General features: G+C 34.5%; 1 protein-coding gene across 2 annotated transcripts; it reads right to left on the bottom strand.

Moving 5' to 3' along the window:
• Nucleotides 1-14,376: 14,376 nt before the first annotated feature.
• LOC127864603 (uncharacterized) lies at nucleotides 14,377-20,499 on the bottom strand. 2 transcript variants are annotated; one of them, XM_052404366.1, is made up of 3 exons: nucleotides 17,934-20,499; nucleotides 15,380-17,412; nucleotides 14,377-15,241 (listed from the first exon to the last, which is right to left on the bottom strand). In XM_052404366.1, the coding sequence occupies exons 1-2, from the start codon at nucleotides 18,249-18,251 to the stop codon at nucleotides 16,687-16,689; spliced, it is 1,044 nt and encodes a 347-aa protein (XP_052260326.1). In that variant the 5' UTR covers nucleotides 18,252-20,499; the 3' UTR covers nucleotides 14,377-15,241; nucleotides 15,380-16,686. The 2 variants fall into 2 exon arrangements, with proteins under 2 accessions (XP_052260326.1, XP_052260324.1); XM_052404364.1 differs by having other exon boundaries at nucleotides 14,377-15,289; nucleotides 15,569-17,412; nucleotides 17,934-19,162.
• Between the last annotated feature and the right edge of the window lie 2,204 nt (nucleotides 20,500-22,703).

Here is a 22,703-nt window from a genome sequence, read left to right as displayed (position 1 = left end):
CATTCCCCAACCTAAAGTAAATACATTTCTAGATGGGATCGGCATTATTAGTTGCAATCGCTTGTGGCGGTCACTGCTTATGTGATTGGATGGCGATTGGGATACAGTATCAGTCCGAGACTTCTCTTCTAGGTTTCACTTTTAAATGTTCCAATTTCCAAGAAAAAAAGCATTTCTTGCTGTGTTGTGTGTTTGTTATAACATCTTATAACATCCATTAACGAAATAATATGGCACATTTATTGTGGCTTTATTTTATATATATGTAATGTTGGCGGTTATTGCATACAAAGATGGGTCCAACAACCACGTCTATAAATATTGAGTTCTGAATATGCAATGGCCATATACACTTACAATAAAATGGTCAATAATATTCTCAATGCGTGAAAGTGGAAATTATATTGTAATTTTTGGATTTTGTTGAAGGTTGATTCAATTATTGACATCTGAAATTGCATATATTTATTGAATCAATGTAATTGATATGGTGATGTTGTATTAAAGTTAATAATAAGGTGCACTAGTTTGTTGCTAATCGGATCCAGATTTAAAAAGTAAGCGCAATTGCACAGCAACGCACACAATAACTGGCGGTTTGCTTTCATTGTGATTTAATAAGCAGGTTCTGATTAAGTTATTTTTTATAACCAACAATGATTTGCCATATACAATGGCATATTAAATATCATTTGGGCGTTTGCTGTTTGGTTATCTATTAATTTCCTGCCAGATATTTCTACTTACTTATTTTTCTTTTTTTTCGAAGAGAAGTTACAAAACTTGGAAGAAATATCCCGACCTACATATAAATCACAAATAAAACAAAATAATTAGTTAATAAAACTGTTGCAGTTTAAGGCAAAAAAATCTGAACGCCGAGTGCATTAAGTCAATTTAATTGAACATATTACTGAAAGTGTATGGACCCCTTTACATACCGGTTTTCTTGCAAAAAACACCACTATTTAAATATATGAATGACTTGATATGTTGTGAAAGTTTTATTGAATATATTTGATTTAAAGAACTAAAAATAAGAAACTTTTGTAAACTCAAAATCGAAAGGAACTTGACTTTGCGTCAAACAGCAATATATTACACTTACCAATTTTGAACTCGAGTTCCCAATAAAGTCCATAACTGATTTATAACAACACAATCACAAATCCAGCCGTTAATGATAATTACGAATTTCGGCTGCATACCACATGACAACGGAACATTTTCGTTTCACTTTTTATCCGAAATTATCATTCACTCATAAATAACAATAATACAATAGTAAAAATATACATATAGTATTTGTATTGTTTAATTTTTTACAATGGTTTGTTCATAACATAATATTAACACGCATGTTCAATGCTTATTGTTCACACACATTAATAAATGTATTAATTAAATCTTTCCTCTTCATACAAACAGTATTACTGTGTGTAATAAGGCGTCACCTGCGCACCGACGCTCACAGACCACTCAGCTTTGTTCCGAATACGAGGAATCTAAATATGTAAGCCTATAACCGCGTCTCAACCAATGAACATTCTAGCTGCATGAGAATGTCCAATAAAAGTCACGCATCTACTCACGTACAATACAACGTCATTCCGCGATATTTTTTCAAATAAACCAATATAGAAAATATTAATCGCTAAAACATCATCAGGAAAGAAAATCTTGTTAATATCCAATGTCTTTTATTGAAGACAAGTGACCCTTTGCCATTCAAAACAGGATAGCATGCATATACATGGCTACATAAGACATTTACGTGATTTAAGCAGTTTGGTCAGACCCGATTGAAAAAGCATGCTTAACCTCGCACACATTGAATAATAATTAACCCTACAGCATTGCAATGCACATTGAAAACATTTAATTGATAATATAAAGTCAATTGATATTGGCAATTTATTTTCTCAATATCTAGTATTTACCAGTGCACTCGTTCATGCCGTCTTGTATTAGCTGCTATATGTCGGTTTTACAGTAAAATAGTAAATGAATATGTGACAACTTATTTGTTTCGCAAAAAAAAACAGTCGTCTTCTGTGTTAACGAATCATTCTTCATCCAATATTTTTGACTGCGGAGGTTAAAGTAGTTACTGCACATAATTTATCAATCGACAGAAACGAAAGGGAAAGAAAGATAATATACTTATAAGGTAATATTTGCATTTAAAATTGAAACGGTCAAAACCAAATTGAGAGTTGACCGTTACAAGGCGATGACCTGTAGTCAATTGTAAATGCGTAGTATATAAAAGCTGACAATTGGTCTTCTGTTTTAAACACTGAGGCATACTAGCAGATGACAGCGATAGTTTGGTTCGTGGTTATGTTCATAGAGGTAATTTATAAATTTGACATAACTTGTTTACTTGTTATCATCGCACAATCAGTTCAGTACGTCAAGCGCTGATCTGTAGCAGTACATGTTTAATTAATCGCGTCAGGTAACAAGCATAGGAAGAAAGATTAACTAACAAGCCACGAAGGAAGCAAGAATAATTCATCATACAAAAACGAAATAATTATGTACTTTCGTTAATAGCAACCGTATTCTTAATTCCTTTACTTTGTAATGTCATTACTTTTTGTATATCATGATTTTCTCGATGTAGAAACTAAAACCTACTAGTTTAATACGTCTGTATAAATTGAATCGCAGGTTTCGTTTGTTTGCACACGTTTCTAAATTGCCCATAAAACCCTGTCTTGTACTGAAATGAAAATAACGCCACCTCGCAGATCGTTCGTCACTCATATTGGAAAGTAAAACGCTTCAATATACAGTTTAATGTTATGAACGACCTAGCGAGAAACTCTACAAAATTGATATTATGTTAACATTAGATATCTAAACATTAAAATGACTAGCATATAAATACAATAGAAGAAATAAAATAGATTCACAAATACAAAAACAAATAAAGGAGTCACGCGCATTATTGGTCAGTCCCGAATGACTAACAATGTTGCCATTCTTTCCGTGAATATATTTTTTGAAATCTTTTTCGCGTATGTACATCATATCTACGCGTCTACACAAAGTATGTTGAATACTGTACGGAAAGATCTTGTAATTAATAACCCACGTTTCATTTTGCCAGATATTTTTGTTATTAATGGCGAGGTATAGTATGTTCATTCTATATTGACGTTATCAATTGATGTGCTTTTCTTATTGTGGTATATATATTAAAAATAAAAAGTGATTTATATTACGGAATTCCGGAATGGCGGACATCCTCGTATATACTATATGCACATATTACAAACATTAACATTATATAGTTTTCTACATTTCCACAAAATTAATAAACGCAAGAAATGAGTGATGTGGAAACATAGAAATTTAAGACATGTTTTGTTTCACTAATGACACAAAAACGTGACCATTTATGAACGTTTCGTGATAAATGTTATGAGTTCAGAAAACTTCATGGTAATACAATTCTTTAAATCTGTAAAAATGGCAAAACAAATGCCATATGAATCATACAATGGCATTTTACCTCGTTAATAATATAGTAAGAGGCGGACGAGTAAGATAATCAACCTTTCGAATATTGTATAGATCTACAATAAACGTCTTTAATTGAAATCACGGTATAGTATTTCAATATACCAGCCAAATATCATAAGTATTATTAAATTTGCCTGTCGTATAATAACAATAATTTGGCAAATACGTTTTAATGATCTAAGAATAATAAATACATTGCTTTGGGTAAGTTTGTTGAAGTTCAAGTTACAATAATGTTTGATTCTCTGCGAACAATAGTATAAACTGTTTTGTTTAAGCTCGATTAAAAGGATTTTATCAATCTGACTTAATTTTCAAACAAAATAGAAACATTCTTAAAGCGTATTAGTTTAAATTGCATATTTCATGGCCGTCAATCTCGACAAAACATTTGCTGTTTCCGAAAGACGAATCACTCGCTGCCAAGTTTCTTGAAGGAGAATTCGAAATAACAACAATGATAGCTTAGTTAGTAATGCAAGTGTATGTAATTTTGTTTCACCACGTCTGCAGGAAATTACATTATATGACAGGCTCTCGTAAATGACTGAAACAAATTATAGGGGCTTCCTTATCTACGAATATTAGGAAGGTTCACGTGTACGTAGCATACATTTAACACATTTTTATCTTATACAAGCGTTTATAATGAATAATCTCGCAGGCTTGGTATATATAAAAAGTATGTAATTTTAAGGACTAACATTTTAATGCACTTAACTTAAAATCTTGGACGACTTGCGCTAGGCCCTCGACGAAACACCAAAGTAGCCACGGAAACATTCGACGAAGACGGTAACATAGTGACCGACAATAACAGTGACCTTAAAAATTTGGGAGAGAGAATTCCAAAAACTTTTTGACAAAGCGAAAGCATACAAAGGCGAACCTACAGGCATTGTCTGTTAACAAAACAAGCAATCGGTGCGAACGGGCGTTTCTATCAAATTCTACGTCATATGTACAGATCTTCGAAAGCTAGGGTGAATATTAACATTCACTCAACCGACTACTTTAATATTGAATGTTCAGTCGAGCAGGGAAACATAAGTTCACCGACGTAATTTGGCCTCTATATAAATGATCTGACTCTTGAAATGAATTGTGGTATAACGATCAACGGTGAAAATGAATGTATGCGACTTACGAGGACCACATATTAATTTTAAGCGAAAGCGAACAAAATCTCCAAAAGATGCTGGATAAAGTCGATGAGGGTTCAAACGATTGCGCATGAAAACAAATCCTTCAAAACCGAGCGATATGCATTTCCGAAAACAAAGTCAACAACAAACAGCGTGTACCTTTATAATACGAGGGCACGCTATAAACTTAACGGACAGTTATAAATACCTCGGGTGCATTTTATCAGACACGCTTTACTTCTCCGTTACCGCTAACACACTGGCGGAATCGGCAGACAGGGCTCTCGGTGGGATTTTAACTAAAGTAAAAACAATTAACGGACTTACGTTTACCGTATACACCAAACTTTATACCAGCAGTGTTATTCTTCAGATGGATTATGATTCATGGGTCTCGGGATACAAAACATACTCGAAATGTGACACTATACAACATAGGGCGATTCGAGCCCCTCCTTTGTGTGCAAAAGCACGCGTCTAATATAGTAATTTACGGCTATGTGGGGTGGCAATACTACCGCAAGACACCATAAGGGATGCTGCGCCTGTGGGACCGTCTTGTTAAGATGCCAGACGAAAGGTTAACAAAGAAAGTATTTAATTGGGACTTCTCTCACAATAAGAGCTGGAACTCCGACATTAAAGACATCATTGACTCACTTAATCCCCAGAACTTATTTCAATCCAGGTCGATGGGCAACATCTCACTACATTGTTTACTCAGTCGGGCCACCAAACACTATGAGAAAATCGAACAAATGGACACAGGGCATCGAAACACAGCCGAAACTCAGAACATATCGGTAAATAAAACATCATTATGTGTGCGATAACTACGTGGCAATGTTCCTCCCGAAACACCTCAGATCGTTTAATGCGCAGATCAGACCTATAACATGCCACTACGCATAGAACACGGAGGTTCAGACATCTGAAGGTTGAAAAGGGGCTGTGTTTACTGTGCACGGAACCAAATAAAATCGAATCAGAATACCACTTCTTATGTGAGTGTTCCTGTTATACAAACCTTAGAATTATGTTCTATAATTCGATCATAGCAATAATACATGACCTGATTCGTATGGACTATATTAACAGACCTAAATGCCTAATGACTGATAAACGAGTACCATATAAATTTGCTTTATTTATAAAAGATTTCTACTTAAAGACACACATTTGTAAAGACATTTATAAATGCTATATTCTTTTTGAAAGCAGTGATTATTTTACCACATACTCGTTAACAGACATAAGACGGCTACACATATCCATGTCTAATTAGTGACTCTTTAGCCATTTGCATAGCTGGGTAGTACTGTTTCATTAGAAATTGTATATAACAACTAGTATATGTATGTATTGTGTATTTAGATAAAATATGAAACTAGATGTTTTCAGGGCTTATCAAGGCATACAAACCAACGTAATTATATTTGAGACAAAACGTACATATTTACTAAGGATCCACTGACAGATCATTGAGGCCATTTATAAATGTGAGTACCTTGTGAACGCAAAACGCTATTTAACGATACCTAAGTTGTATTCTTCATATTCAAACTCAGTCTGATTTAATACAGGTATCATGCCATTAAATTTTATCGAAAAATCGACGTTATCTCAACTCATTTTGAATGTCCATGGTTCGTTTTTCTAGTCACTGGCATGTTTTTATTAGTCGTAAAACTTAACCAAACCTGAAGGTGGACATTCGAAATTTTTCTGTTTGAATATTGAATAAATTAGGCAATTACTCATTCATGCTAATTCTCACAATTTGAGTATTTATTTAATATTTTGGAGACACGTTTAAAATGAAAGTTTTACTGGTATACCATTCGTGATCTTCGCTTAAAACTTACACATTTGCGTTCCGCTCTATTTTTTATTCTTTAAAAAGTTGCAAGTTACAATGAATAGGAAAAGTAGATGAAATATTAAAAATGAAATATACGATACAGTCACTTAGGTGATATAAATCATGCGCATTTAACATTGTGTTATCTCAAAGCATGAACTGTTTATTTAATAAACATATTTTATTGTTTCATGTACACACTGTACGTGCTTAGAATCGAAATGCAGAAAGTCGAACTGTTTGCAAGATATACATTCCAAACAATTGGTGATGTTAGCAAAACGAAAAACCGTGATATTTTTTTGAAAAAATTATTTGTCTGATATCAAAAAGGCATTGCAGCCCTTGTACATGTTGGTTCGATAGAAATACAACTTGTAAAGCGACAAACAATATAATGTGGGGTAACTTTCTTTTAACTTCCCGCATTAATTTAAATGTGTAGTAATTTAGTTATACGAGTACATGTATACATACGACTTCTCAATCACCAAAGAATGATTGCATCAGATGAAGACATTTAAATGTACATACTCTACGTGCTCATAAAAAACATGAAGCAACTATCCACTGTTTGCAAGAGCCACATTCCAAACAAGTGGTGATTTTAGCAAAACGAATTAAATTGTATATCTAGTGTCAAAAATTAAGTGCAGCAAGTCTGCATTTTAGTTCGGGAGAAACAAAAGATAGAAAAAGGAAAACACTTGATCAAGTGGGATAACTTAATATGAACTTCCCGAAATAATATAAATGTGTAGAAATTTAATTATATAAGTTAATATAAGACTTCTAAATCACCAGAATAGGATTGCGTCAGTTCGGAGAGATATTTGAATGCCTTCACAACAGTTATTAAGGAGGATTTGAATGTTATTTTACCAGCCTGAAATATTGGTCATAAAATGAAAGCAAAAATGCAGAACTGTTGATTGAATCGGACAAGTGTATGCAAGAATTCCTCTGCTGATATTTTAACCGGAATCTCACTTCTCCAACATCAAATCATTTAAAGATGACATTTCCCTGCAGAAAAATATTCTCAAAAAACAGACGCCATACGCTGATTACAAATTCTCAAATATTCTTTTTTTTAATCTGGCTGTACACACTCATTTTAAATCATTCTACGTGCTTAGCAACTGTGGACGTAAATACTTTATGTTACATTGCGTTATTATTCAGAAATTGACAATAAACCATTTTAAAATAATCCTTTAAATCCTCATTCCACCCATATTTGGTTTCACCATATTAATGTGTTGACAACACGTTGGAAATGCTGATACTTTAATATGGCACTTCCATAACAGAGAACAACAAAAGCCACGCGCGAGAGGTAAGTTGCTCAGTTTTTTTAAGTCATATATGAAAGATTAGTTTTTATACAAGGCACATGATCGAGTTTATAAATGGGGTATCCTTTTCTACTGGGAAGAAAAACACTCACGAATGTAAGATTCGTAGAATGGTAGATTCCCCCCCCCCCCCAAAAAAAAAAGAGAAGACTTTTCGGTCGGAAAACAGAATGTACTGGATGTACAGTAAACATTTCAACAAAACTACTTAGAACTATTGCAAGAAACTGTTTGATATCCCAGCATGTAGAGTTTCAAATACTGAACTTTTGATAGTATTCAATGAAAAACGGCCACCGGAAAAACTTTGCGAAACCGAAATTTCGCAAACTTAAGTACCCTTTTTCTTAAAGATTTGCTACTTTGAGACATAGTATGCGATAAAAGTCTTATCGTTGATTAATAATTGGTTATTTTTACTCAAAAACGCGTTTTCTTCACTATGAAATTTATAAGCAAAGTTGGGGTTCCCATGGGATTTTTGCATTTTCCCATGGGATTTTCGATTTTCCCATGGGATTTTTTCTCCCATGGGATTTTTTTTCTCCCATAATTTGCAAATGGGAGAAAAATCCCATGGGATTTTGAACATTTTAAAAAACGTGTTTTATTTGCGTTTGCAAGTATTTAACGTTATTTAAGGACTGTATATTGGTTTTATGCCAATTATATATAAAAATATTTAGTAATAAAAAAATCCCATTTTAAAATGGGAGAAAAAAATCCCATGGGATTTTTTTCTTATTTTGAGAGATTTATTCATGAAACTTTAAGAAACATCATATTTTATGAAATGATGAACAACTACTATATTTTAATGCGTTTAGTCGTGTTTAAAAAAATAAAAAATCCCATGGGATTTTTAAATCCCATGGGATTTTTTCTCCCATGGGATTTTTTCTCCCATGGGATTTTTCAGTTTCGTAAGCCGAATAAGTTTCTTAATGCGAAAAACAACAATAAAGGAAATAATAATTATAATTTTGAATAATAAATTGAATAATATAAATAACATGAATATTTTTAAAATGAGTTACAATTAAAGGTTTATGCTAGTAGAACTTATCATTTCTTGTTCGAGCAGATGGTTGAGTCCAATTGGTGAGTATGCCAGCTTAGAACCAGTATAAATGCATCGCAGACAGACAACGCTGTCATACTGTACACACCGCTGAGTAACAATCTTTATTGCATTTCATTTTGCAACAGAAAATGAACTTCGTAGTATAATTGATCTTATATATGCCCTCTGCTTTTGAAAGCGTGCAACACATTAACATAACAATAAGTCCATGCCAAAAACTATGTGCAAATTCCATTCAAAGCTATATACACATTATAAAGGTCAGATGACCCGCGTCATGCGAAAATGGGTCTTATGTCATATGCGGCCGAAGTTGGTCCATCCTAGCTTGTCCAACCGCGCAGTCTGGTCAGGTACTACGCTGACTGATATATAAAGTCAAGCCATGATTCGTGGTCTCATATCCAAACTCGGTAGCTCCTGTGCGAAACTTTCACCGGAAACGACGGCACCGAGACGGGCGCTCGAACTTTGCGGATGCGCGTTATATGTTATATATAATAGCGCGATGTGTTTTTTCTTGCCTCAAATTAGTAAGCCCAATCAGCGTTTTATTGTGTTCTTTGCTTCTACTATTAACAAGAACTTCAACTGATACGAACATGAATTTTATTTTAATATGTTTATTTAATGCTCGGAAAACTCATTGTATATTTAGACTACTACTTATAAAACAAAGTCGGGTTTTCAACATCTGTTTTCGGCATAAAAATTGTTATTCCAAACCAGATTTTACGCACTTTACTGTACAAAATACCGTTAGGGCCACCGTGGTTACTCATTAAAATCCAGAGGGCGAGAATGCGAGAACGCGAAAGTACGATGACGACAGTGCGACAATACGATGGCGACAATGCGTTCGTACGATTGCGAAAACGCGCTAGTACGATGACGACAATGCGACAGTGCGACAATACAATGGCGGCAGTGCGATAGTACGGGGGCGACAATGCGATAGTCATATCGTACTGTCGCCGTGGTATCATCGCAATGTCGCCATCGTTCTATCGCATTGTCGCCATCGTATTGTCGCACTGTCGCCATCGCATTTTCGAATTGCCGCCATCATACTATCGCGTTATCGCATTGGCACCATCGTACTATCGCACTGTCAGCTATCGCCATCGTATTGTCGCACTGTCGTCATCGTATTTTCGCACTGTCGTCATCGTATTATCGCACTATCGAACTGTAGTATTGTCGCCATCTTACTATCTCACTGTCGCCATCGTATTGTCGCACTGTCGTCATCGCACTGTCTGATTGTCGTCATCGTATTATCGCGTTCTCGCATTGTCGCCATCGTACTATCGCATTGTCGCCATCGTATTGTCACCCTGTCATCATCGTATTGTCACATTGTCGCCATCGTACTATCGCGTTCTCGCGTTCTCGCCCTCTGGATTTTAATGTGTAACCACGATGGCACTAACGGTATTCCGTAATACTGCTAAAGCACAGTATGATTAGGTCACTCCCAATGCTCAAATCTCTATGTCTATTTTAGTAACAACACATGTCTATGGAAGGATATTTAGGTAAAAGTTACATCATTCGTGGTGAATATTTACATTATGACTGATGCTTATTCTAATTTGTTTTATGACAATTCCAACATGCTTGTTGTCTATTCGTTTATACTTGATGATTGCTGCAACATTACATCATTCATGAATAATATTTACATTATGCGTGATGTTTATTCTAACATGCTTCATGACAGTTCCAACATGCTTGTTCTCTATCGGTTATACTTGATGATTGTTTCAACATGCTTGGTGACTATCCAATGTTTGTGTGTTCATTATTCCTGAAACCAGTCATAATCGGTTTTGCCACTAAGCGTCATTAACAACGGCAGTTAGCAACAGGCAGTAAGCAGAATGCAAGTTACTAAATTATGACATCAGGTGGCGCGCGTTTATTTTCCGTATGTTGAATAAATTACTTTTCGGAAAAAAAGCGAAAACATCCGAATCATTTTGACTAGTAAACTGAATAAGCTGAATTAGTTCCCTTCGTTATATAATCTCCATTAAACTAAATACGTTCATTATTGCCATGAAGACCAGTAAGTTTACACAATGAATTGACTGCCGTGAATGTTTTTGATATTTGTAAGATGCAATTCAGAACATAACGGGGCTGATGTGTTGGAATTGTGGCCCTTCCCTAGTCCAAATAATTACAGTAGACGTAATCTACCGATGTGCATTGCATATCGACCTCATATTTATAAAGTAGCCCAAACCCCCATTGCCACAGACCTGTGCGTGAAACTTTCAGATTTCTCTAGTCTGTTTACCATGCTATAATTACAATTTCTATAAACACATATTTATCATTTTATGACTATATAATGTCTGTGGTATACAGAGAAACCTGAAAGTTACAAGTACTCGTGTCTAGTACTGTACAACTATTGTACTCCTCGTTGAGAAAACAACTACTTCATCTACATGTATTAAAATATCATAAAACATAATTTTCAATCAAGTTGGAAAAAATCAATAAATAAATGTCATATAAACAGGTTTGTCATGAACGTTGACGTCGCTCTTGGTTACCAGAAAAATTCCCACGCACGGATTTCAACCGTCATTGTTTACAATCAATTAAGTGCATAAGTACTTGAATTTGTATAGTGTTTTTTAAAAGTGTCCAGCTACAGGTGGTTAGCGTGTGGCTATAATACTAGTTAGTGAAAACATATTTTGGAATGATAAGTAATCATATTATAACGAAAAATCAACTTTTCTTAAAAAAAATAAGTTAAATGTATATTCAACAAGGTATCCAACTCGAAATCATCCGAAAACGGGATGCATCGTTTTAAACAGCCATTACTTCATCAATTTTGCAGCGATTTTCACGATCTTGGTCTTATTCAACGCAGAAATAAATTTCCTTTCTGGAAATGTATATGTCTTGCAATATTTTTACAAATACTGGGTCAACTTTTAAAAAATAACACGATACACAACTCGCGTGACCCAGCTGTGATCGATCAGACAGTATTCATGACTGAAATCTTCACGGGGAAATGGGCATTTTCCCTGCAAAGTTCACGAACCTCGATACCATAATTCAATAAAACGTATGAAAAAAACATTCTTACCGTGCTTGCCGTAGAATTATGCATCAAAACTAACTGTCCAGCGCATTTTCAAACCTTTGTTTACATACATTTCAACCAACTGACATTTTAAACACAAGAGTGATTTCATTGCTCCAATGCGGAGTTGTGTCTTTACAACTGGAGATTTCATTCATAAATACGGTCTGATCGATAACAACTGGGTCAAGCGAATTATGTATAGCTTTATTTCTTAAAATTTGACCCAGCATGTGTAGAAATATAACAATATATATATACATTTCCTAAAAGGAAATTCATTTCTGCGTTGAATAAGACCGGGTCATGAAAATCGCTGCAAAATTAATTTAGTAATGGCTGCTCAAAACGATGCACCCCGTTTTCGGATGATTTCGAGTTGGATACCTTGTTATATATAAAACGGTAGTGATTTTTTTTTATAGAAAATTTGATTTTTCGTTTTAATACGATTATTTATCATTCAAAAAGATGTTTTCACTAATTATTATCATAGCCACACGCTAACCACCTGTGTGTCCAGCACGTGTGCCGGGAGAACAGGGCTTAATGTATTTTTGTTAAGCTCTATAATATTTATATCCAATCTGTATGAAAAAATGTCGGTGAACATTATTCCGGTGTTAATTTTTGAAAATATTGAGGCATTCGTTAATTATGGATCTAAAACGGAGCATTAATCCGCAAAAAAAAACACCGGGCATATTGCATATTAGATCGGACACATGAAATTATTTCGAAAGAAAGGAATAAGAGTTTCAATTCGACATGAGTAAGTCTCGCTGTGCACGATTACGCTCTTACTGCTCGTATATATTTGACTCTTGGCAAATACCTAGTGTTTTATTTTGCTTAATCTAAATTGTGTCATGCATCTATATGTACTTAAAGCAGCATGACCAACAGCTCTTTCATATGTGAAAGAGATTGACACGAAATACCTACCCATCTATAATAAAGTTTATATGTGCACTTCAATATTATAGTTTTAAAGCATTTTATGTGGTGCAATATAAAAGTACTCTAGTAAATTTGAAATTATGTAATCGATTTCCTCTCAACATACATGCAAAGTTCCAGATAACTTTTTCAGCAAAATCTTGGTTTACACTCTATAATAATCCAGCCTTAAAGTCTATTATTAATTCTTTTTTTCAGGTAAATATAATTTTTGGCACATCCGCATTTAGGTTTATAGTCTAAGAAGAGCTAATGACAATTGCCGGGTTACAGCAGACTTTTTGCGATAAAAGGACCATATAATGGAAAACGTTCGGCTTTTCGACTGTTGTAAAGATGGTCTGTTATTCATAATAACGTTAAAGTGCTGTTGATTTCATAATTGTAATGAGGGCCTAGACGAGTGGGAACTCATTGATAAAATGTTTACATTATATGCATTGATATTGAGTTTTACGCATGATCACACATTTTGAATTCTTATTTTATTTTTCCAATGTGTAACCGTACGCACAGAATTTAAGTCTACTTTTTTACTAAATTTAATTCAATTTTTTACGACTTTAAGCGTCTTATCTGGAGCTCTGCATACATGCATTAGTAGCATATATTGAAATATATCCATAGACTTTCTTTGGTTATTGAAGGTAAATTACTGTACAAAAATTATGGTTAGTCATTAACCAAAAAAAAGTTAAGTCTACAAACACGCGGTTAATTTCGGTTCAGTAGCAAATATCTTACAAAGGTGCGCAACTTCTCCTATAACATAAAATTTCCGTTATACGCCGTAAATTTCCGTAGTCCTCCGTAGCATTTCGGAATGACTGTCAATTGACATCATTGTATCATGCATGATAGTATGTTGCTTTGTGCTTGGGTGAAACTCACATCTTACCATCGCGTTAATTTATTAAACGCATTAATATTTGATTTCATTATGCACTGCGCCTATTGCACAAGTCTCTCTGCACAAACCAACATACACATATGCAGCATGCAATTAACGAACAAGAATGTTGCATCTGTACACATGCATGATACCATTAAGCAGAATGTAAATAGACATTGGACATCAGGCAAGATGTAAGTGTCATCAAGCATGAAAAGGTGTCTACATACTAATTGAAAGTACCATCAAGAATCATGACACAGTCACAAAGAAGGATGTAATTTTTACCTAAATACCCTTCCATATTTGTCGGCACTGTGTGTTTGCTTAATTTCACTGAAGAACGTCTACTGGTAAATCTTACAAAAAAAGTGATAAATAAGACTGAGTAGCAATTTTTTCGGCGTTGCTGTTTAACGTCAAAGGGCTAGGTTCACGAAGGGTTGAAATATGCCCTGTTTCAGAATTAAATGAATTTACTTTTATCTTATAGGGCAAACTATTGTATATAGGAAAACAACATATTTATAATTAGTATCGCTTTATTATGGTTGCTATGGCAACATGATAAATACGTGAGAATATTTGTTATGGTATATAAAAATCAATTGCAAACGTATATATATACATTATACGTCATCATGAAAATTATAAAATTGTACATGAGTATTGAATACACACAGCATGTTGTAAAAAAGCAACAAATAGTTGTTGGTTGTCATGGTAACGAGTAAGACATTGACATTTTTCTACATTTTTTGTCAAAGAAATCAAAGAATATAAAGTATAATTTAACAAGCACAGCATACTTTGCCTAATGCATACCCAATTGATCGGAATATATGCAGGTAAGTTTTAATTAATAATTTCTGAAACTACAATTGCCGTTTCCATGGAAACAATTTAAATGTATATGATATATGCCACTTTTTAAAGTAAATATCGATCGGCAAACAACATAAACCGAACAACTTAAAAATATATCTTAATTATTGTATTATTCAATTGTTTAATTACTGCAATAAAAAATGAATCTTTGATGATTAAGATGTTACTATGGTAACGGATTTTTAATTAGAATGCAAACAAATAATGTACATACTAAATACAAGCTTAACATCAAGCATCCGGTTGGCAATTTAAAATAATAAACCAGTTACCCAGTATTACATTATGATAACAATTTGTTATAATTCACAATACTTCATGGTATTACATATCATAAACAACAGTATTTTATACAAGATTTGACGTCTTCAGCGTTACAAACGCATCAACGTATCAAAATGTTACTGACATAAGCAGACTTGCATATGATAATGTATTATAATGCACAATACCTCATGGTATTACATATCATAAACAACAGTATTTTATACAAGATTTGACGTCTTCAGCGTTACAAACGCATCAACGTATCAAAATATTACTGACATAAGCAGTCCTGCATATGATAACAATGTGTTATAATGCACAACACTTCATGGTATTACATATCATAAACTACAGTATTTTACACAAGATTTGACGTCTTCAGCGTTACAAACGCATCAACGTATCAAAATGTTCTGACATAAGCAGTCCTGCATATGATAACAATGTGTTATAATGCACAATACCTCATGGTATTACATATCATAAACAACAGTATTTTATACAAGATTTGACGTCTTCAGCGTTACAAACGCATCAACGTATCAAAATGTTACTGACATAAGCAGTCCTGCATATGATAACAATTTATTATAATGCACAACACTTCATGGTATTAAATATCATAAACAACAGTATTTTATACAAGAATTGACGTCTTCAGCGTTACAAACGCATCAACGTATCAAAATGTTACTGACACAAGCAGTCCTGCATATACCTTAATTACGTCAAATAACGTACAAATGTCTCATCTATGAGTGTATACTTTTCACTTCACAGACAACGGATTTTAGTTATGTAACAAAATGATACAATATTACATTTAAATATTCCTATCATCCCAAACAGATTAACGTGTTTTATCAGCCGAAAGCTTTTAACAACAGCTGGCAAGGGACTATAAATGCGAATGTACCGGGTGTTTCACATAAATCTTATAAGTGACACGCACATATGTATCTATTAAGTACGGAATCCGGATAGTTCCATCTATAATCTCGCCCTTCTTTCATCAAGGGCGACACACGAAGCGACGCACCATATTATGCGCGACAGACGCGGTGACGCACGATATATTTAACACGATACATCGCCCTTGTGTAGGTAGCCCATAAGGCTATATGTCGCGTTGAATATCTCGTGCGACGCCGCGACTGTCGCGCAAATTATCCTGCGTCGCCGCGACTGTCGCGCAAATTACCCTGCGTCGCCGCGACTGTCGCGCAAAATATCGGGTATCGCTTCGTGTGTCATGTGTCGCCCTTGATGAAAGATCGATATTATGGCTGGCACTATCCGGATCCCGTACTTAAGGCTGATCTGTTTGTGAAAATGTATATTTTGCCAGGTTTAAACATTTTTATTACCATAAAACTTCTATTACGTATCTTTCCGCTACATAATATATAAAAGCTTAATACAATATGTCCGACTGTTGAAACAATTACAGGTTATAGTCGAGATACGCCTTTAGCTAATTCAGATAGTTTTACCAGTAGAAAATACCGACATATTGAGGAGTAAATAAGACCTTAGTCGTCGATATATTCCGTCAAAAATATTCCAAAGACTTAAGACTTATTTACTCCTCAACAGTACTGACATCTGACTCGGAGTCGGAAGTGTCCACAGTTTGTGGCACATGAGACGCGTCATCAATATATTTGCCCCAGTCCTGAATGCCACAATCATTTATTGGCCCGGATAAACCAGACAAATACCAAATGACAGATGCAACGTGCGAACACGTGCCAACAGTACGCGCACCTGCCCGGCATTGACAATACCATGCTTTAACATGGTCTGAGTCATATTGAATCCAGACCTGATAAGTCTTTGATGAAATATGACGGCTTTGAAGACGGACACGAATGAGATCACAAGTTTCTCTGAACACATCGATTGTGCATTCAGAGCCCATATATTCTTGAATGTAAGACGGACAGAGCTTCAACTGGTAGGTGCCTAGCGTCAGGAGTTTAAGCATTGTTTCGTCAAGTTGAGGAAAGTTGGAAACAGATTCGTTAACAGACGACCATTTACTGATACTACGGCGATGGAGGTTATTATCTTCTACAAATTTTTGCAATTTATTTTCTTCTTTTAGTTTGGCCATCATCCTTTCCGCACATAAAAAATCTTCAGACGATTCACAGTTGGCACTCAAAGGTGGAAGAAACTTGTTACATAAACTACAAATAATTTTAATATAGTCGCCTATGTATGGCACTTGATTCGTTGGCAAGATGTGGTCCAAATACTTCCACCGCTTGATTCTAGCGTTAGCCGCTTCAACTACCCATCTTACCTAAAAAGGTATTGTAAAATATTTAAAAGTCAATAACTCAACTTTACAGCTTATATTTGGTTTAAATTAGCTCACTACCGTACAGCGTTCGATGTTTTCCCCTATAAACATTAGTTAATTGATCCGATGCATAGAAATTAAGTTAAGATCGGTATGCTGACATAAGACTTTCATGCATGGGCTCATTTGTAGATTAAATAATAATACTATATATTCATTTTCATTTCCGTTTCAACATAACAATACAATTAATTATAATAATAAGACAAAAATACAAAGTAGAGATTTCAATTTGCATCGTCAATGTTTATTTGGTGCTTAAACAAAGGCGATTTTTTGTTTCTTCTCCGAACATATAGTATTACACACCCGTTACATCTGCATTACACGGTATAACCCTTTCAGTAATTATTAAATCGTCTTACATGGGTCCTATAAATGGCACATAGTTATTCCACATTGTGCTGTTCATGTTTTAGCGTATAATCTGACGGTGTATTGTGCAAATAAAGCAAACATACCTTTGTAACTAGCCGTGAAGAGTTTGCCAAATCAGTTGGTAGTTGTTTGCTTCCTCGCGGCAAAAATGACGGCATCTGCGCGTGGATCCCGAGCTCTTCAAGCAGAGAGGTGGCATCACGGAAGCCTCTGTCGACAACAAATATGTCGTTTTCTTTGACCCAGTTTTTAATTTCTTCGATGTTGTTTTTAATTATATGATGCAGAATTGATGCGTCGTTATTTTTGCTGTTGGCCAAATATGGACCGATTACGGAAATAAAATATCCTGATGTTGTTACAATAACCATGGGTTTAACTAATGGTCTTCCCTTGTGCATACTATACGTTTGCCGTTGAAATTGAAAGTTTCCACTTTTTTGAATGTAGATGTATGTTCCGTCGAGAACGAGGATGACTTGTTCCTTATTTTCCGTGAAAAGAAGTTGTGCCAAATTACGCGTATGTTTATTTATTACATCTTCGCGTGAAATGTGTGAAAAGCCAAGATTAAAAGGCACAAAGTCGGTCAAAAGTACTTTTCTGGATGTTTGTATGGCTCTTCTGACGCTTGATTTTGAAACGTCAAACAAAGTTGACAGGACCTTATTTGATAGACCTGACTTTAACTTAAACAAGAAAATTCCAATAGTAGTTGCTACAGTTCTAGCAGGCGTGTTTCTTATTGATAATTCGACGGCTTTCAAGAGTGCTAAAAAGTTCGACACCGAAATGCCGGTAAGATTTAACAAGTCTTCTTCACTGAAAGTTGTTAAGTCATCAAACGACAGCCTCTTACTTTTTGAACATACGCAGTACTCTCGAACTGCAGTAAGAAGATTAAGAAGAGATGATCTGTTTAAAAAAACATTGTCTATTGTAGACAATTTTGAAATTACATTTTCTTCAAAGGATGTACCATTTTGCTTGAAATGACCGGGACAACACCTACTTTCCGCTGTTATTAAAATATTATGTTGAATGAAGGTTTCTGTCCTTGTAGAAGTAGGAACGACAATCAATTTTGGTCCAGGTTTCTTGCAAATGAAACAATAAGCATGGCTATTTGATGTTGTTTTAATATTCAATTTGATTGAAGGAGGACTGTTTGGGAGAACATTTTGCGGCGGCAATGAGCTGGTAGAGGCACAAGAAGGTTGTTGTGCACAAGAAGGTTGTTGTGATGCAGCGTAATACGCTGGCCGACTACACTTGCCACAAATAAATTGATCTTGTGTTGTTTCTATCAGGAAATTCTTTTTTAAATATTTGCGACATGTTTATTTACAGGACGGCGTTGGTGTATTTTGAGCCGTTTTTCGCATAAAATACACGCTTTGAGAGGCATTCTGCAAGAAAAAGAAAAATTATATTAGATGTTTCTCTTTAACACAAATATAATACTAAAAAAACGTTAAAAAATTAGGTGCAATATTTTTTACAAAGTTACGTTTTTATTTTTGCAGTTATTGTAACAAAAAAAATGACTTTATCGAGAATCGAACTACAACCATCCGCGTGGAAGTCTGACACTACATCCATTACACCACACAGACAATCGTCAAAATATCGATAATGATGTATATTTATTGAGCAATATGACGTTCACTGCAAGTGTCGTTTGTCATCTTAAATGGTTTTAATTGTTTAAATCGTAATTTCTCTCAACTTGCATGTTTTCAAAAGCTTGAACATTTTTTCAACCAATTCTATACAACTATATATAAATTGCGATAGAAAACAACGGTTTTCACAACAATATTGCTGGAGTCGTCTGCAGTCGCAATACACCAGAATAATCGAATGGATCTGTCAACAATTTATTGACTATTTCAACAGAAGGAACACCATTTTTACGATAATAAAACATTTAAAATGGTAATTTTAAATGTATGAAAGTAAAATAAAGATTAAAACTTACGTGAATGCTAGTGATCCTTTAAAATTATCGATCTGAGTGTTGACTACATGTTGTCATGGAGCGATGTAAACAATCATGCAAGAGTTGATGCCCTTACTAACAGTAGTTAACAAAATTCGTATATTTACAAAAAAATATTTTATCTTCGCATAAATGAAAAGACACATTACACTGTGCATGGAAAACGTGTTCTAAATATAACCACAGTATGATTCAACAACAAAACACATATAATTTACTTTGTGTTTTAATGTGCAAAACAACGAGGCATTTGGGTTACACTGTAACTTACATCTACCAATATTAAAATTCACAAAAGTTCAAAATTAAATATGAAGGCATATTTCCGACACAAAGTAATTTTTTGATTGCATCTAACTCCGAAATATGAATCAAAACTTAAAATATGAAAGTGTGGGAAACTTGCCTTCATATTCTATTATGTCATTAAATGTCCAAAAATTGTCAAAATTTAGGTTATTTTGCTGAACTATACATGTTTGTGGTCAATTGTAGAGATGTTTAACGCAATTTGTAAGGCAAAAGTGCTTTTTAATGAGACAGATAAGATGTTAAGCTCCACAAATATACCAAATTTATGATGATTTTTGAAACTTATTTTTTTACAATTTCATAGGGCATATAAAGCTGCTTCGTGAACCTAGTCCTTTGGCCTTTCAACGAACTTCTTAAAAGCCCATTGAATTTTAATGAAGAAGTTTCCCGCTTGTAGGTCCGAATGAATTAAATCAAATTTTGCAATTGGCAATTTGATAGAAATCCCCATAAAACATTGCACATAGCTTTCTGAAATAAACAGGCCACATTGAACGCATTCACGATATCCAACAGCTCTCTTTGCAAAGACCTATCTAGTGTTTCTTGGCCGTGTAAGATCTATAATTAGAACATCGTCACCTAAACATCTACTAATAGAAGAGCATATTTTGGGGAAACAAATTCAATAAGAGTATAAAACGTCCACGATCAATAATGTGTAGTTTGTTAAAGATATCACGGCAGTAAAAACATAGCACTTTAAAGAGACCACAATCTGGTACATTTGGTCAATTGTTGCGTCCGTGGCGGACAATACATTTTTAAAAAGAAAGCGTACAAAAAAGCAAACACAAAGTTCTTCGTAAGCTTGTTTTAATCTTAAAAACACATAATCGACAGTCATTCCAGTCAAATACAATACTAACAGTCAGCACTCTAGAGATCAAAATTGCGGATATAAATATTTAATTCAGGGATATCAAGTGTATCAAGTTCGAATTCCGGAAAAAATAGCCGGTAGTCTGGGGCATTAGGTCCCTTACAGGGATAAAAGGTAAATCCCCGCCCGAGCCGTAGCTAATTGATTTATTGTAGTCTTTCTAGTTGCAATTTCTGGTGAGTACAATGCGGAATATTACGGATATTTGCAACATGTCGAAGATTTTCGGAAAGTAGCGAAGAGGTTTTCGTCAGTTAATATTCATGTCTGTGCCGGCCGCTAACTTATCAGAATCAATAAAAAAGAACCAGGAAAAATCGGTACCGATCGCAAATTTCCGGAATTCCGATAAAGCTTCAACATAATTTGTTCTCAAATGATCGCGTACTCGAACGAATCTGTCCCTACGCCTCCAACTCCCTTTAAATCTCATCGGACGTACATTGATCTCAAAATCTATCCTTGACGACTCAAATCATATTTCCTGAATAGTTTGGCCTATTGACGTCCCTGTAATTATAACAATGGTCTTTTGGATAAACACCGCTAAGTTGTTGCAATATAATAACCGTTTAAAATAGTTACCGGTTTTCATTTAATAAAATGATTAAGTCATATTCGAGATTTCAGCGATTGCCAATATTTTGCTTTTGTTTCTCATAAGCATATGGTGCTTGGTATCTGCTATTGACTCCTATGTAGATTGCAAATATTACATAACCCTTACAGCGGCCGAGCGCAGATATCTGCATTTGGCCGCTAAAAAGAAAAATCTTTGCGCATTAATTTAATTCAAATCTCATTATCATAATCAAAATCATCATCATCGTCGTCGTCGTCACTACTACCACCACCACCATCATCATCATCATCATCATCATCTTCTTCTTCTTCCTCCTCCTCCTCCTCCTCCTCCTCCTCCTCATCATCATCATCATTAACAACAACAGCAACACCAACTTAACATCATCATCAAACAACAATAAACATCGGTAGCATACAATGTGCTTCATCAACCATACATAATTATATGCGTTAAAACACCATAATAGAACAGCATGAATGAAGCTGTCTATTACTCTTTTATATTTCCTATACCAATATTTTTTTTCGTTAATTGAAGGACTAGTTGAAATCTTCTATAAAAGCCCTCCCACCCCCCCCCCCCCCTAAAATAAAAAAAAATAAAACATAATAATAATAACCCTAGCAAACAACAATAAACATAGGTTAGTTAGTATACACTGTGCTTTAGCAACCATGCATAATGAATGTTTATGACTTCGGACCGTTGTGATCAAATTTAAAAAAGCAAGATGGTATGTATGCGGCACACAACACATAGATAATTATAGTTTTATACCTTAAACGTAGTTCATCAAAATAAAGATAAGTTATTATCTATGTAATACTTAAATTAGGTTTATAACGTATGCATATTTGTCTAAAACTTGTGAAATGTGATTCGTAAGCCGACGACAACATTATCATTCGGACCCTTCTCCCCACCTAACAATCGAGATTAAACACCTGTGGAGATCCCGATCTTATCAATGAATAAACCGGTTCAATGATGTCAAGTCAAATAAAACATACTATTACTATCCAAATAAATATCTATCAAAAAATGTAAATTGATATACCTACTTAACT

The sequence above is a fragment of the Dreissena polymorpha genome, chromosome 1 (assembly GCF_020536995.1).
Source record: "Dreissena polymorpha isolate Duluth1 chromosome 1, UMN_Dpol_1.0, whole genome shotgun sequence".
In the NCBI taxonomy this organism is placed as follows: domain Eukaryota; kingdom Metazoa; phylum Mollusca; class Bivalvia; order Myida; family Dreissenidae; genus Dreissena; species Dreissena polymorpha.
This window is presented reverse-complemented; position numbering and strand designations above follow the sequence as displayed.

Coding starts and splice junctions, on each gene's coding strand:
- LOC127864603 (XM_052404366.1), bottom strand. CDS start 18,251: ATGCACAAGGGAAGACCATTAGTTAAACCCATGGTTATTGTAACAACA. Junction 17,413..17,933: donor CTTCACGGCTAGTTACAAAG/GTATGTTTGCTT, acceptor ATACCTTTTTAG/GTAAGATGGGTAGTTGAAGC.